This window comes from Rana temporaria, chromosome 1, assembly GCF_905171775.1.
Source record: "Rana temporaria chromosome 1, aRanTem1.1, whole genome shotgun sequence".
NCBI classification, from domain to species: Eukaryota; Metazoa; Chordata; class Amphibia; order Anura; family Ranidae; genus Rana; species Rana temporaria.
Window position 1 is genome coordinate 287468352 of NC_053489.1, and position 17880 is coordinate 287486231.

Here is a 17880-nt window from a genome sequence, read left to right on the forward strand (position 1 = left end):
GAAATGTTGGGTATGAATTTACTTGGGGTAACATTATCTTTCACAATATAAAAAAAAATGGACTAACTTTACTGTTGTCTTATTTTTTAATTTAAAAAAAATAGTTTTTTCCCCCAAAAAAGTGCACTTGTAAGATCGCTGCGCAAATACAGTGTGACAAAAAGTATTGCAATGACCGCCATTTTATTCTCTAGGGTGTTAGGAAAAAAATGTAGAATGTTTGGGGGTTCTAAGTAATTTTCTAGCAAAAAAAAATTGTTTTTAACTTGTAAACACCACATCTGAAAAAGAGGAACTGCCCATAAGTGGTTAATTTGCACTTTAGCACAGTTTTTATTGTTTTGTTCTCTGCAGACAACTTATTAACACTAATTGTGGACCAAGTCTTTTTAATAGTGCTATCTTCAGGACCGAGAGGAGTGTCTGTCTTAGTACCTAGTCTCATACTGTCTAGTATACATATCAGCCATTCTCAGGAAAAAGTATGCAGCATTCCTATTTGTCTTTCAGGTGTTTATTGAAAAACAAAAAGGGGAAATCCTTGGAGTTGTCATTGTAGAATCTGGCTGGGGCTCTATTCTTCCAACAGTTATTATTGCTAACATGATGCATGGAGGACCTGCTGAGAAGTCAGGAAAACTGAATATTGGGGATCAAATCATGTCCATAAACGGAACCAGCTTAGTTGGGTTACCGCTGTCCACTTGTCAAAGCATCATCAAGGTAAGTTAAGAGACTTCTCCTTTTTTCTGTTTAAATAAAAAAAAAGAGGGTATACAGTGGGGAAACAAATTATTGAATCCCCTGCAGATATGTGTAAGTTTGCCCACCTACAAAGAAAGAAAGGTCTAATTTTTTTTATCATAGGTGTATTTTAAATGATAGAGGCAGAATATCACCTGAAATCCAGAAAACACATGATACAAATGTTATAAATTGAGTTGTAGTTCAGTGAGTAAAATTAAAGTATTTGATCTCCAAGCAAAACATGACTTTGTACTTGGTGGAGAAACCCTTGTTGGCAAGCACAGAGGTAAGACATTTCTTGTAGGTGGTTACCAGGTTTGCACACATCTTAGGAGGGATTTTGGCCCATTCTCCTTTACAGGATTGTCTCTAAATACTTAAGGTTTCTTGGCTGTCCCTTGGCAACTCGAAGTTTCAGTTCCTTATGTTCATTTTCTAGAGGATTATGGTCTGCAGACTGGCTAGGTCACTCCATGACCTTAATGTACTTCTTCTTGAGCCACTCCTTTGTTGCCTTGGCAGTATGTTTTGGGTCATTGTCATGTTGAAAGACACATCCATCATTAATCGTCTGTGTTCTGGCTGAGGGTAGAAGGTTCTCATCCAAGATTTTACAATACATGACCCTGTCCATTGGCCCCTCAATGTGGCAAAGTCGGCCTTTACCTTTAGCAGAGAAACAGACCCAAAGCATAATGTTTCCACCTCTGTGCCTGACTGTAGGGATGGTGTTCTTAGGGTCATACTCTGCATTTTTCTTCCTCCGAGTCGAGTTGATGCCAAAAAAATCTATTTTGGTCTCCTCTAACCACAGCACTTTCTCCCAATCGTTCTCTGAATCATTTAGATGTTCATTGGCAAACTTCAGACAGGCCTGTATATATGTCTTAAGGAGGGGGACCCGAGGACAATTGATTATTTTGTAATTCTTCTATTTGTGATTAATCACTCCAACAGTGATCTTCTTCTCAACAAGCTTCTTGCTGATGGTCTTGTAGCCCATTCCAGCCTTGTGCACGTCTACAATCTTGTCCCTAACATCCTTTTGATAGCTTGTTGGTCTTGCCCATGATGGTGACATTTGAATGGAAGAAAGATTTTGTGGACAGGTGTCTTTTATACACATAACGAGTTGTCGTTAGGAGCACCTTCTTAAATTGACAGAACTAATATGTTTACCCCATGAGCACATACTTTAGCCAGATATATTGTTGGCTGGTAGGGGATAAAATACTTATCTTACTTACTGACTTGCAACTCAATTTATAACGTTTCTATCATGTGTGTTTTCTGGATTTTTGGTTGATATTCTGTCTCTCATTTTAAAATACATCTGTAATAAAAAATGATAGACTCTTAATTTCTTTGTGAGTGGGCAAACTTATAAAATCTACAGAGGATCGCAAAATTATTTTCCCCACTGTACTTGCTTGCATTGTGCAGTATTGCACAGAGTGGTCCCTTACCTCCTGTTCTGGAGTCCCCCACCAGCATTGTCTGCTCCTCTCTTGCATGTGTATCCATAACAAACTTTGAGGGAACATTTGCAGGCGTGCTCCTGAGCACCCTTAGACACAGCACACCTGGGTCCCTTCCCCCCACTCCCTCCTCACAGGATTTGACTGACAGCAGCCAATGTCTACCGAGAGGGGTAACAAGGGGGGATTATTATTTTTTTTACCCTAATGCAGGGAATGCATTAAGGTAAAAAAAAAAGGTTTAACTTTTAGGACCAATTTAAGTATATTCAAAGGATATATTGAAATCTGCTATGTTGGACCAAATGTTGCAAATGTCCAGCAAGTAAAAGTAATAGATGGCATCACTGGGAGTAAAAAGTCCAGTGTGTGAGAAGTGTTGGAATGTTGGTGACAGTACTGTTTTATTGATTTTGGTGTTCTGGAAGCTATGGAAGGGATTGAAAGTTTTACCGAACACATAATTTTGTATGTGTATATATACAAATACGCAGACTATCTCTGCAGTCATTGCTTGCCTTTTGCAATTAAATACGCCAGTACAGGTATCTCCAGTAATTTGCCCTATGCACAAATCTCTGTGTCCACTATATGACCATATACAGCATTCGTGTACAGTTGTGGCCAAAAGTTTTGAGAATGACACAAATATTAGTTTTCACAAAGTTTGCTGCTAAACTGCTTTTAGATCTTTGTTTCAGATCTTTGTGATGTAGTGAAATATAATTACACGCACTTCATACGTTTCAAAGGCTTTTATTGACAATTACATGACATTTATGCAAAGAGTCAGTATTTGCAGTGTTGGCCCTTTTTTTTCAGGACCTCTGCAATTTGACTGGGCATGCTCTCAATCAACTTCTGGGCCAATTCCTGACTGATAGCAACCCATTCTTTCATAATCACTTCTTGGAGTTTGTCAGAATTAGTGGGTTTTTGTTTGTCCACCCGCCTCTTGAGGATTGACCAAAAGTTCTCAATGGGATTAAGATCTGGGGAGTTTCCAGGCCATGGACCCAAAATGTCAACGTTTTGGTCCCCGAGCCACTTAGTTATCACTTTTGCCTTATGGCACGGTGCTCCATCGTGCTGGAATATGCATTGTTCTTCACCAAACTGTTGTTGGATTGTTGGAAGAAGTTGCTGTTGGAGGGTGTTTTGGTACCATTCTTTATTCATGGCTGTGTTTTTTGGGCAAAATTGTAGGTGAGCCCACTCCCTTGGATGAGAAGCAACCCCACACATGAATGGTCTCAGAATGCTTTACTGTTGGCAGGACACAGGACTGATGGTAGCGCTCACCTTTTCTTCTCCGGACAAGCCTTTTTCCTGATGCCCCAAACAATCGTAAAGAGGCTTAATCGGAGAATATGACTTTGCCCCAGTCCTCAGCAGTCCATTCACCATAATTTCTGCAGAAGATCAATCTGTCCCTGATGTTTTTTTGGAGATAAGTGGCTTCTTTGCTGCCCTTCTTGACCAGGCCATCTTCCAAAAGTCTTCGCCTCACTGTGCGTGCAGATGCGCTCACACCTGCCTGCTGCCATTCCTGAGCAAGCTCTGCACTGGTGGCACTCTGATCCCGCAGCTGAATCCTCTTTAGGAGACGGTCCTGGCGCTTGCTGGACTTTCTTGGGCACCCTGAAGCCTTCTTCACAAATGCAGTGGAAATTTTTATTATGGGATTAGGTTAATTTTCATGGTTAAGGCCTCGTATAGACGAGGGGACATGTCCGATGAAAACATTCCGCGGACCGTTTTTTACCGGACATGTCCGCTGGGAGATTTCAGTCTGATGGCTGTACACACCATCAAACCGAAATCCCCGCGGACAGAGAACGCGGTGACGTAGACGACACCGACGTTCTCTATCGTGCAAGTTCAATGCTTCCACGCATGCGTCGAATCAATTCGACGCATGCGCGGGATTTCGGTCCGCTGGTTAGACGTACTAACCAGCGGACATGTCCGACGGACAGCTTTCCAGCGGACATGTTTCTTAGCATGCTAAGAAACATTTGTCCGCTGAAAATCTGTCCGCTAGCCTGTACACACGATCGGATCTGTCCGCTGAAACTGGTCCGCGGACCAGTTTCAGTGGACATGTCCGGTCGTGTGTACGAGGCCAAAGAGGAACTTTGCAATTAATTGCAATTCGTCTGATCACTCTTCATAACATTCTGGAGTATATGCAATTTCCCATCTCAAAAACTGAGGCAGCAGACTTTGTGAAAATTTTTATTTGTGTCATTCTCAAAACTTTTGGCCACAGCTGTACATTGTCAATGTCATTAATTTACATAGATAGTTTTCTTAATATTTTTTTTTCTTTTTTGGCAGCACAATTTCAACATTGGTGTGGCTGGGAGGAGTTAGATAACTAAGACCCATACAGAATATAGTAATGACTCAATTCAAACCATTACCATTAGTACAGCGAATAGTCTCTCATTCTATGAGAAGAGAAAGTTTCCAACCTTTTATTTAATTCATAGGTTTTGGGAAACAATACGTAGTATTATGCATCATAAGGGCGACATATGCCTATATGGGACAATTATTGTTTATCGGAGTTGAATAAACTACCAGAACTTTTAGAAAAAAGCTTGATTAACTCTTTATCAGTTATTTGAAGGGGATACCCTACTGCCCTTTAATATACTGAAAGATCGTTTTCAATTATCAAATAGTAACTTCTATCAGTATCTTCAAATACATCATGCTCAGTCAGGCCCTAATATTCAAACTACAATACAATCCATCCGAGATTTTACTGAAGGCAACTTCAGTACGGTCTATGAAACGAGGATTAATAGGCGATCTCTACCTTATTCTGCAGAGAAGGCAGATGGTCAGGTGAACAGTCTCATCCATTGGCAAAAAGACTTGATAGATCTTAATGAAGAAGAATGGATATGGGCTATGGAGATCTTACCTGATGTATCTATTTCACCATCTCAGCAATTGACCCAGCTTTTTATCCTACACAGAACTCGCTATACTCCACAAAAATGATATGCCTGGGGAAAATACACATCGCCTTTATGTCCGCGATGCTCCGTATCCAATGGTTCCCTTATTCATATGCTTTGGTGTTGTCCCAAGCTCTATCGATACTGGGAGAAGGTGTTCCTGACCTTGAATACAATATGTCGGACAGAAAAAACAAGTTCCCCCTAAACTAGCAATATTGGGAATAATTACAGACGGCGTCTTACCTGTCGAGATGTATATAATGTGGACTAGATCCCTCTATCTAGCTCCTAAACTAATTTTACAAAAGTGGATTGCCACTACCCTACCAACCCATAAACAATGAGGTAACAAAATAAATGATATATTAAAAAGAGAAATACTAGCATACAAACAGAGGAGTTCCCCAAAAATTTAATAAAATATGGTCCTATTGGCTTGACTTTAGTAACTCATTTTTTGTTGGCTCATGTGGGGAGGTTGATGAAGAGGAGGAGGGGGGAGGATAGGTGAAAGGGAGGAGATCGTCTTATAACGAATTAAGAAGTGGAGAATATTTCAATATAAATGGAATTGGAAGCCAACTTAGAGGTGTATGTTCGTTGTTGTTTTGTCTTGTTAGATATCTTTTGTAGATTAGATAATTCTTGTAGTGTCCGATTTTTATTTTTATTTTTTTGCTTTTTCTGTATATTTAGAAATAAAATTAAATAGTTGAAATTGTTATGTTTATTTTATTTCTGGTTAAACTTTTGTATGGAACAAGCAATAACAAAAATTTTAAAAAATCTTGATGAAATTTTTTTTTTTTAATAGGGCTTAAAGAACCAGTCACGAGTGAAGCTGAACATCGTTAGATGTCCTCCAGTTACCACTGTCTTAATCCGGAGACCAGATCTTCGATACCAGCTTGGTTTCAGTGTACAGAATGGCATTGTAAGTGACTGAACATATTTTAAATAAATATATTTTATGCTTTTAACTTTATACCAGGAATACATGTAGGAGGACCGATATTTTAATATCATTTATTGACCTTTTTACATTTATCTGACATTAGATCCCTGGTGTCTAAGATGCAAGGATTTTAGATTTTGCATGGACTTCCACTTTAAGGGTTTTAGATTTTTTAGAAACATTAGTTATGGTACATATTATGCAAGCATGTTGAAAAAAATAATACAGTAAAAAAAGATATTAAAAGGTTTTAGTCATTCCTGAAATCTGTATCTGTTTTTTGTTTAAACATTTGTAGTGGCAGATTTTGGTGCAGTAGTTCAGGGTCTCTAGATTTATTAATCTAATGATCACAAGATGAAAAATGGTGTACAACCCCAGTTCCAAAAACATTGGGATGCCATGTAAGATCTACAAAAAAACTGAATCTAATCATTTGCAAATTTCGTAAACCCATATTTATTCACAATAGAAAATAAAAAAACATATTAAATGTTCAAACTAAGAAAATGTACAATTTTAAGAAAACAGAAAGGTAATTTTAAAATTGATGGGAGCAACACATCTCAAAAAAGTTGGGACAGAGCCACACTCTGTAGACATCTGGGAACTGAGATCAGTTGATGGAGTTTTGGGAGAGGAATGTTGTTCCGTTCTTGCCTGATATAAGATTCTAACTGTTCAACAGTCCTGGGTATTTTTCGTCATATTTTTCTTTCAAGATGCACCACATAGTTTCAATTGGTGAAAGGTCTGGACTGCAGGTAGGCCAGGTAAAGAGGAAGTGTAGTCTGCTCATATAATTTGTAATAAAAACATCTTTGCCATTCTGAAGCTTCCCTCTAACTACTTTGCATATTATTTTATATTTTCTGTGATTCTGTACTTGCCAAATATGCTGCAGAATGTTCCCTTCACTGAGTCTTTTAGCCGTGGGCAGCAGAAGCTGCTGCCTGTTCACTTCCTAGATTTACACACAAAGGCACACCTCCAGCTCGGCAGCTCTCACTGGCCCTCTTTTGACTCCCCCCCCCCCTTCCTGGAACACTCTCATGAGAGAGAGAGCTGTGCATGATGGCATAAGCCTAGGCTTTTTACCAGCCAAGAAACAGGAAGTGGGCTGTATAAGGTATTTAATGACATAAAAATATGTTTTACCATCCAAAGTTAAAACAAGAAGGGCAGAAGATTTAATCGATGGAAAGTTGAAAAAATTACTGAAGGTCCGCTTTGAACACCCAAACTCTTATACTACAAGGCCATGCTATTGTCATAAATGCAGTTTGTGGTTTAGCATTGTTCTGCGGCAATTTCTGGATGGGAGCATATGCTGCTCTAAAACCTGGATATATGTATCAACATTGGTGCCTTTCCAGATGTGCAAGCTGCTCATTCCATGTGCACTAATGCACCACCACTAATGCAAACTTTTGAACTGAGCACTGATAACAAGCTGGAAGTTCCCTCTCCTCCTTAGTCCAGAGGGCGCGGCACCCGAAGTTGGCAACGACGTCACATTTCGATTCGTCTGACCAAAGTACAGTTTTCTACTCTGTAACAGACCATTTTAACCTTTTTGCTGCCAGGCCCTGTGCTCCACTTTTAAACTCAGCTGACCGGACCATTTTTTCATTGCTTTGTTATTTTTGCCTTACAGCTTTCAGAGTTTGTAAAAGGCCATCCAAACCTTACATTTTCTGAAAGCACATCACCAGTAGAACCAAAAAAAGGTGCTACTTATTTTTAAGGCTCTGCGATATTTGCGCAAATGTTCATCAAATCAATATTTTTGCTCAAAATACAGTGAAATCATTATTAGCAGATACAAACACAGCAAATTTTACAGATTTCCTACTAAACATAAAATCTTAATCTGTATTGAATTAATAAATAACAAATACTTGTACATTTTAATTGCACTTTTTTTTTTTTTTTTTTTTCAAATGTGAAAATCAAACATGCAAAAATTTCTCAACAAATATGAAGTTTTACATTTTTCATATAGCTTCCAGAGTTTATAAAAGACCCCCAAACTATATATTTTCTGAAAGCATGTGATCAATATAATAAAAAAGAAGGCGCTACTAATGTTTAAGGCCTCGTCCTATTTGTGCAGATGTTTATCAAAACAATATTTTTGCTAAAAATATCATTACTAGTGACCATGAGCTTATAGCAGAAAGACGAAAGAGGTCCGTACATCATACAGACCTGGCAGAGAAGAGGCATCACTTCTGGATCATGTTTAGAAATGGCTTCTTTTATGCACGATAGAGCTTTACCTTGCATTTTTGGATGGCAGTGGCAAACTGTGTTCAGACAGTGATTTTTGGAAGCATTCCTGAGCTCATGCAATTATGTCTTTTTACAGAATCATGCCTGTTTTTACTGCTGTTTGAGGGCCCATAGATCACAGACCTCAAATATTGCATTTTCGCCCTTGTCCATCACAGAGATTTCTCCATATTCTCTGAATCTTTTGATGATATTACAGTATCTAATGTACATGATGATGATATATTTAAAGTCTTTGCAATTTTACGCTGAGCAAAATCATACTGAAATTGTTAGATCATTTTATAGATGCAGCTTCAATAGATTGGTAAACCTCTGCCCATCTTTAATTTTGAGACACTGACTATCTAAAATGCTCTTTTTATACCCAATCATGTTGCTTCCCTGTTACCAATTAACCTAATTGGTTTCAAAATGTTCTTCCAACTCTTTATATTAATACCACTTGCGGTACTTTGCCAGCTTTTTGTTGCCCTGTCCCAACTTTTTTGAGATGTGTTGTTTACATTAATTTCAAAATTACAATTTTTTTTCTTAAAATTACACATTTTCTCAGTTTACATATTTTGATATGTTCTCTATATTCTATTTTTGAATAAAATATGTGTTTATGAGATTTGTAAATCATTGCATTCTGTTTATTTCGATTTTACACAACGTTCCAACTTTTTTGGGATTGTATTTCACCAGCAGTTGTAAAATGATAAATTAGAACAGACATTATGTGTTGTTGGCAGGCTGATAAAAAATCTGGAAAGGGTTTGTGTCACCTTTTAGCATTTAATTATATTTTGACTAAGGTTTCTAGTAAAGGACAGAAACCTAAGCGAACGGATCTGGTGCGCTACTCTAGTCCAACACTTCTTGAACTTTGAGCTGTCATTTTGTTGGAGATGGTGTGGCAGATCCAGCTAAATTAATTAAAATACCCCTGTGTAAGTGAACTGTCAATGTAAAATTGTGATTTAGTGACTGGCACAATTTTTTGTATACAACTTTTTTTTTTTTTTTTTTTTTTTTTAATATGACTTCAAAGCATTCATGTTTTGGGCTTAATGTCTTAGTAGTGTGCCAGTAGTTCCCCACAGCTAACAGTCGGATTTAAACTTTCAGTTATCAACCATTTTTTTTTCTAGGTATGTGATTAGTGGGGCACTTCTGTCATTTGCTAGTACAAACAGGCTGATAGTTGAACATCCCCCTAAGAACAACAAAATGAGTCTAATTTTGCGTATACTGCGTTTTTTTATTTGCAGATTTGCAGCCTTATGCGAGGTGGGATCGCAGAGCGAGGTGGTGTACGAGTAGGTCATCGCATCATTGAGATCAATGGACAGAGTGTTGTAGCAACTCCTCATGAGAAGATAGTTCACATTCTCTCCAATGCAGTTGGCGAGGTAATGGATGCTCCGACTTACTAAATAGCTTATCAAAGTATCGCATACACATTGCTCCCCCTTTTTTTTTTATTATTGATTTTTTTGTACAAAAATTAACTAAGATTCAAAAAAGATTTTTAGTATGAGATGGCCATAATATGGTGTTTGAAAGAAATTTTTGTTCTGCTGTAACACCTTCCCTGAAAATCAGCATCTATTAGACTACCGTGAAATGACTGACACTTTTCTATGGTCCAAGTGACCGTGTCCCTGTCTTCCCTGATTAAAATGTATTTTTTGTTATTATTCAAGCTAAAGAGAATTAGTTGGTGAGAAGCTGCTATGAAAAAGTGTTCTTGTCAGCTGTAGAAGTAAGTTTTCATGTTCAGAAAGTAGAAACTGACAAGATGGGTCAGATATATCCTTTTTACTTAATTGGCAGCTGCAGAAAAGATTTGACAGATGGATGAGAATATTTGATTTTTAAAAGCTGAATTTTAAGGGTGGCCATAGAGGAGCAACTCTGGAGGACAGTGATGAGTAGTGACACATCTCGTTTTGTAGAGATTGCTGCTCTTACAAGGAGCTGCACGCTTTCTTCAGATCTTACACAGAGATTGTGCTTGTGTGGTAAATTTTATGTTCTCATGTCTAAGAATAAAAGAATATTAACTGATTAGTCACGACGATTTTCCAAGATCTTAGAAAATGTATGTGTATACTAATTAGCGCTCATTATGGCATCCAATACAGTCCATATAGTGAACTGTATTCTTGTCTGCGTTCTTTAAAACCAGGCACCTATATTAACTTTATGTACCCATCTGATTCCAGAGCACACATATGCTGTGTATGTGCCCATCCCCAGTACTGTATACACATATGTTACCGATTGCTACTGTGTTCTAAGATTCACAGAATTGACAATATGAGTATTCCAAAAACGAATTAAAATACACACACATCTAAAGCCTGGTACACACTGGTAGTTTTTTTTTCGTTTAACCCAGCAGGCTTAACAAAAAAATTAAGAACTCAGGAGGTGCCACTAACACTGGTCAGTGCTCTCAGCCGTATGCTGATTGGCCGACCTTTTTCGGTCAACCCCCTTCGACAGAAGCCTCTGTCGGACTAGCTGCCATACACACGGTCCAAATGTCAGCCATTTCTATTGAACCGGCCAATGCTGCCCGATATTCGCCCCATATGTACCAGCCCTTTAGTTAGACTGAGGGTATAGGAACACCACTAGAGATGTGAAAGCTGTTGTGTATTCTTCTATAAATATAATTTTTTATGTGTTTTTCTTCCCTTTTCTTTTTTTTATTTCATTAATATCCTCAACAGATACATATGAAGACTATGCCAGCAGCCATGTACCGACTGCTGACAGCACAAGAGCAACCGGTTTACATCTGATAGCATCGCTGTCTCGTCACACATGCATGGAGCACAGTTCTCCTCAAGAGTGGTTGTGGTTATAGTGCTGAATCTGTGTCTGCAAAAATATCTTGAGAAGAATTACTTCATTTCCTTTTTGGTTTCAGCCCGTGTTTTGTTTTACGTTCTACATCTTTTATAAAAATGGATTCATCTATTTTTAGGCCTGTGCTCCAGTCATGATTCAACTAATATATAGCTGCAGTGCTAGGAAAACACCTTACAGTCCACGTGGACCACTTTGAGTCCTATACTGCATCCTGCTGAAAGGCTGGGTGACAACAAGTCAGTTCAGTGAAGACCAAGCTTCTGCTATTAGTGATCTTGTCCTCTCCTTCTTATGCACTTAAAGTTTCACATTTAAATCTGGCCAGTAGTTAATCTTGCGTCTTATGAAAGAGCCTTCATGCATGTGTCACAGTTGTAAAGTAGCAGGACTGGATCTTAGATACAACTCTGGAAGTTGTGCATGAAACTCTGGGTTGCCTTGGATCTGCAAATTATACTATGTGTGCTTCTGTTGTGTTCACTGTATCAAAGCACTTTTGAAATTGAAATATCCTACATCAGTAAGTATTTATTTAAATATCAGGTGCTGTTCAACCAGCATGTCTGCTTACTTATTAAAAACCCCCACCAATAAACAGAACTCATCCTCAACATCCAACAGTGCATATAAATGTTGGAATCTGGCTTAGTTCACTTTGTTTGTTGAGCAAACAATTTTCACGAAATCCCAGATAATGCCAGCTTATTCGCCCTGGAACCTATTTTAGTGATTCAGTCATTCCTTACCATGTTATTGTCCAAACACGGGACATACAGTACATTTTAAGTCCTTGGTTTACAAAGGGCACTATTTCACTCACACTTTCAATAAAATGGAGATGAAACCTTTTTAAACTTTACAGTAGGCAGTTCTTATGGATTGACTTTCACTAAAACTCTCCAAGTCAATAATGACTCCTAACTGCCCTTAAAAATAGTGCCCAGGCAATGGGAACAAGCATCTTTTTTTAAGGGGCTTGTTCACACCAGGTCTGTTACGCTGCATTGTTTCGCATTGATCAACACAGACTCAATGCAAGGAGATTCTAAAAACAATTGCCTGCTTCCTATATGCACTGTTCATACAACACTAGTGCATCTGTTTGCGTTGAGGATAAATGTAGGCATGTTGCATCCTTATGCAGCACAGCACACAAACATGCGTGACAATGCAACGCGCATATCAACATTTGTATTTTGACTCTTGACGTTGCCTGTACAGAAAGAAATGCATTTTAAAAATGTAAATGAACACCTAGTAAAACACAGTACAATAAGTTAAAAACTGCACATCACTGTGCTTTAACAAGCATATATTTTCTGTGTATTTTTATGTGCATTGTGGTGTCAATGAGCCCTGAATGGTTTAAAACTGAAAGTCCTTCTTAAGAGCAGGCATCTAAAGTGGTTCTAAAGGCAGAAGGTTTTTTTACCTTAATGCATTATACTTACCTGAGCCCCATCTCAATCCAGCGATGTGCATTAGAGCAGCTCTCCTTCGTCTCTCTCATTGGCCCACACAGCAGCAGGAGCCATTGGCGGCTGCTGCTGCTGTCAATCACAGCCAGTGAGCCAAGGAGGGGAGAAGGGCTGAGCCGCACAATGTCCATTCACAGGAGCGCAGCTCGGGAGCCCCTAAGGCAAGAGGCTTTCTATTGGGGGCACTTGGCATGGGCAAACGGCCAGGACCGCAGGCGGTGGACCCAAAAATAGGAGGATGTGGGCAAAAAATGATGACCTTTACAATCACTTTAATTTTGAGCCTGAAGACTTTTGAGCACCCTCTGGGAAATATGCCTGACCTGAACAACCAGCCCACTATTCCATGGGTACCTATCAGAGGCTAATCACAGCATTTTTGATAAATTGCTGGAATGAAGAAAAAAAAAAAGGTCCCAGTGAGCGTGCCCCTTCATAGATCCCAGAGGGTAGAATAAAAGTTTTAATACCAGGTGCCATACTGTCTGCTGTTAGTCAGAATATTACATTTTTCAAAACAGCCTTTAAAATGTTCTTAGCAGAACACAAAGGTGTGTGGATTTTGCTATGGCCCATGCATTTGGAAAACAGATATTTTTGTTTTCACGCTCTCTTTACAAGTGTATGCATTTCACAACGAGGCAAAACTGTCTAAGAATACAGTCGGCTTATACAGTTGCCAGACTTGCCTTTGCATTGTCAGAATACATTTCTTTCCATTTTACTACGTTTACATTGTATTTACATGGTTCTGCTGTTACCTTGTCTCTGTAAGGAGAGCTGTTGAGTGCTGGAGCAGTAAATTAAGATTTGAAATGGTTTCCCGCAAACTTTGTTTACATCATGCATTACAAATTGTCCAAGAGCTCTAACACAGGTATGTCATATTTTTTGCACAGGGTACTTTTTTCAGTGGTACATACCACAGCTTAAGCTTCTTGGAAACGCAGATGGCTTATCTTGCAGTATTCAGGGTAACAGCACACATAAGCTATCTCATAAATTAGCAGATATAAACATAGATGTAGCTGAATGTACCTACTGTAAATGTTACTGATGTAGAAGCAGTATACGTAGATATAGACACAACTCTTCAGCCCTATTGCTGGCCAAACACTTGTCAATTTTAACAAGTGTCAGCAGTTTATAAAACAACCAAGTGCATCAAGGCAACAGTTTACATAAATTGTTAGTGATAGCAAAAAAATAGACTGCTATCGTAATAGTAGCTACCAACCTCCATGGATACTAGGTCTGCCCCAAACATCAGCTATATTTGGTGCTGTGAGAGTGGCATGTTACCTATAATAAGGTCATGCAATGAGTGGAATTGCCTCCATGGCCTTCATTGGTGGATGTGTTCATATACTTGATAGCAGATTGCTATGATCCATTTAGTTGGTTTTTGAAAGCAAAAGCATATTTAAAGCTCTTCCCTGATAACCCTGGTTATGTGATGGTGCAGTTTTTACTTTTACATTGACATAAGTTGTCTCAGTTTACAATTGTGTTTACATGGGGTTTAAAATGTTCTGCCTCCTCTTGAATATGTCGACCTAGTTTGCCACTTTTGGTTGGTACATATATAACTTGTTAAGCAGATCAAGTCATTATGTGAAAAAGACTGCCATTTCATAGTCATAATCTTGCCAGTCTGCAAAGTAGCAAAGGACTTCATTTACTGTAATACCGGGCAACTAAAATCTGTCTCTTCCATTACTGTATGTGTTGGACCCAGATTTAAATGTCAGCCTAGTGTAAAGTGGATTGATAAAACTAATCGGTTAATGTAAAACATGACATGTTTTAGGTCTAATATACCATAATTAATATTTATTTTGTGATGTAGATAATTTTTGTTTTCCTGTATATCAGGGATTATAATTTCGTTCTTAGAAAGCTGATGCAGCCTTGAAAACTATAATATGAACACAATAGGAAATGTATTTATTTATTTATTAGAACATGTGTTACATGTTTGGGAATCGTATTTTTTTTTTTATTTGAGGACATAAAAAAATATGTCCCAATATATGTTTCTTGAAAGTTCCCATTTATGTGTGCAGTTTTTATTTCTTAAAACAACTTACCTGTATGTTTACTATAGGAAGCTGCAATTCCTGACTTCTAACCAAATAACATGGAAAAAACCCAGTATTTTATTTATGAAGATTTTTTTTTGTTATGGAAGTCATATGGTTAGCAGATAAAAAGGACCTCATTCTTTGTTTACTACAGCAACATGTACAATGCTAATAGGAATAGGCTTCCGATGTTTCTTAGAAACCAGACAACACATTGGAATCAAATAAAAAATAATGGTGGCTCCTTTTCTTCCATTAAAATTCCAGAACAAATTAATTTCATACATAACATTAAAAACAAATCTCACTTATGACTGGATTCATGCAGTGGGACCGAGGGTATCATTCATTCTTTTGAGCATGATTATTAGACTGGCAAATTCAAATAATAAGGTAGACTAGAAATGGATAAAGCTGTTTTGCTTTAGGACTATATTTCTAATGGCTTGCTCAATTTGTTTTCTATTCCATAATTGGTTTGAAAACTGCAAAAGACAAACTCTGGGGGTCAATAATGGCTTCTTTGTAATGTGATGTCCACATGATAATGCACCAATATTTATCTACCCTGACCATTATTTTCTGGGCTTTCAGTTTACAGGACTTAAGAGACCATTTATAGTAAATTTTATTCACAACTGTCTATTGTGTTTTCAGGAATGATGAGTGTGTGCAATATGACCTGGTGTTTAATATGACATGTTGAGTTCAGCTTTATTCTTCTGCAGCATGATCTATTAATTAGGAGACACCTAGTCCACTAGAGTAAAGTCTTAGGCTTGATTTACTAAAACTGGAGAGTGCAAATTCTGGTGCAGAAACCAATCTGCTTCCATTTTTTTTTGTCAAAACGTATATAGAACAAGCTGAATTTCACAGCTGATTGGCTGCCATGCACAGCTACATCAGATTGTGCACTTTGATGCCTTGCCAGTTCTACCTTGCTCCTTCTTCCTCTGCAGACAGCCAGCAATAAAATCCCAAGTGACAGTCTCTGGGACCAAGCAATTGGTGATAGATAAAGAAGTAGAGGGGGGAACATTGGCAGGATGAGTATCAGTGAGTCAGAGTGGGTCTTCGCAAAGACACCTGCATGGGCAAAGTGTGTCTTCAATGAAAGCAAGAAATCTTGGGTGCAGACTGAGTTGACAGCCTTGGACTTGTGTCTGTGGCTTTAGTTTGAGGCGCTTATGAAATTATTTAGAATTCAATGACAGGTGAATTTGACCTGCAGTTGACCTACTTCAGACCTGCATTGGACCTGCTGGGTTTTTTTTTGTTTGTTTTTTTACATATAAAATAAATAGTTGATTCCTATTTCTTAGACCCGGTTCACACTGGGGCAACACGACAGGCAGCTCAGCCGCCTGACGTGTCGCGTCCCATTCAATGCAATGGAACCGTTCTAATAGGAGCGACGCAAGTTGCTCCGACTTAGAAAAAGGTTCCTGTACGACTTCGGGGGCGGCTCGGGGCGACCTGCATTGACTTTTATACAGAAGTCGTTTTGCAAATCGCCTCTGAAGTCGTCCTCAGGACGACTTGCAGAGTCGCCCCCGAAGTCGTGCCGCTGCTGTGTGAACCGACTCTAATCCCTTTTGATTTCATGTAACTAGCATGTCTTGCCCTGAATGACTTCCACTGACATTTGACATGCTACAGACCCAGTTCTTTGCTGTACTACTGCAGAGCAAAACAAATGTCATATGGAAATACAGTTTGAAGTGGACATCTTCTATATCAGGGATATGCAATTAGCGGACCTCCAGCTGTTGCCAAACTACAAGTCCCATGAGGCATAGCGAGACTCTGACAGCATCAAGCATGACACCCAGAGGCAGAGGCATGATAGGACTTGTAGTTTGGCAACAGCTGGAGGTCCGCTAATTGCATATCCCTGTTCTATATGAAATTAAATCATTTCATAATGGTCCTGTTCTTTAAAAGAGAAGTATGTTTTTTTGTTTTTTTTTGCTATTCATACTTACCTCGTGGATGGAGCATCAGTTCTCTGCACTGAGAACCGAGCCACCGAACACTGCTGATGGCTCAGTTCTCACTCCTCCCCGAGCAGAGCCATGCTGACTGTCAGTCAGCATGGCTTCTGCTCTACTCCACTCCTCATCGCTCATTGGAGCGCCAAGCAGTGGAGGGGCGGGGAGAGGCTGTCTAACCGGCTCGCTGAGACTGCCATCAATCAGGGCAGCTGGCGGATCCCGACTTGGCAGTCATAATGATGCGCTGCCTCGACTGTTGGCAGTGATGTCAGCGGAGAGCGGACTTCAGACCGATCTCTGCTGAAAACGGCTCACAGGAGTACAAAACAAATTGCACTCCTGTGACCCAAAGGAGAAGCCCAGCCTAAAAAACTCAGGCTGGACTTCTCCTTTAAATCTACCCACCAGTCATTCCTTTTTTTTTTATATATATATATATATTTTATTTATTGAAAAACATTTTTTTTTTTTTTCAAATATACCATAGAAAGGCATTGAAATACAAGACCCATATCCAAAAAATAAAAAAACATGATTATTCTCAACATTAGATTAAAAAAAAAAATTACACATTCTAACCTACAGCAACCAATCCCAATTCGGTACCAACCTAGGTACCTTAAGCCATTCCACCCAAATCTTTTTTAAAAGATATTAGCTTTAGCAGCCTATGCTGAAAAGTCAACTATTTCAAATTGACTGCCTATGTGCATTCCTCTTTTGTCAGATGTGGCAAAATCCACTTTTGTGCAATCCTTTTTATAGCTAGAAACAATGTCCCTGTCATTGTCTTATTCTTTAATACGTGCACCAGTTCTTCTTTAAAGAATAAAGTTACCAACACTTTAAATCATAACATTCCATTTCAGCTAGGTTGGAAGCTAAGCTAAAACAGTAATTCCGAAATAAAACCTTTATGCTAATGATGTCTGTAAAATAAAACAGTACATCTCCAATAGGAAGCATTTTTCACGTCACCATCCTCCAAGTGGCCATTTTTAGT

At 38.6% G+C, this 17880-nt stretch overlaps 1 protein-coding gene across 2 annotated transcripts in view; it reads left to right on the top strand.

Moving 5' to 3' along the window:
* APBA1 (amyloid beta precursor protein binding family A member 1) overlaps positions 1-15166 on the top strand; it is a 229755-nt gene extending 214589 nt beyond the window's left edge. For both annotated transcript variants that reach the window (XM_040356802.1, XM_040356794.1), the window contains 4 exons: positions 511-723; positions 6015-6134; positions 9707-9847; positions 11177-15166. In XM_040356802.1, coding sequence (XP_040212736.1) covers positions 511-723; positions 6015-6134; positions 9707-9847; positions 11177-11248 — 546 coding nt within the window. In that variant the 3' untranslated portion in view covers positions 11249-15166. The remainder of the gene's footprint in view (positions 1-510; positions 724-6014; positions 6135-9706; positions 9848-11176) is intronic.
* The last annotated feature ends 2714 nt before the right edge of the window (positions 15167-17880 follow it).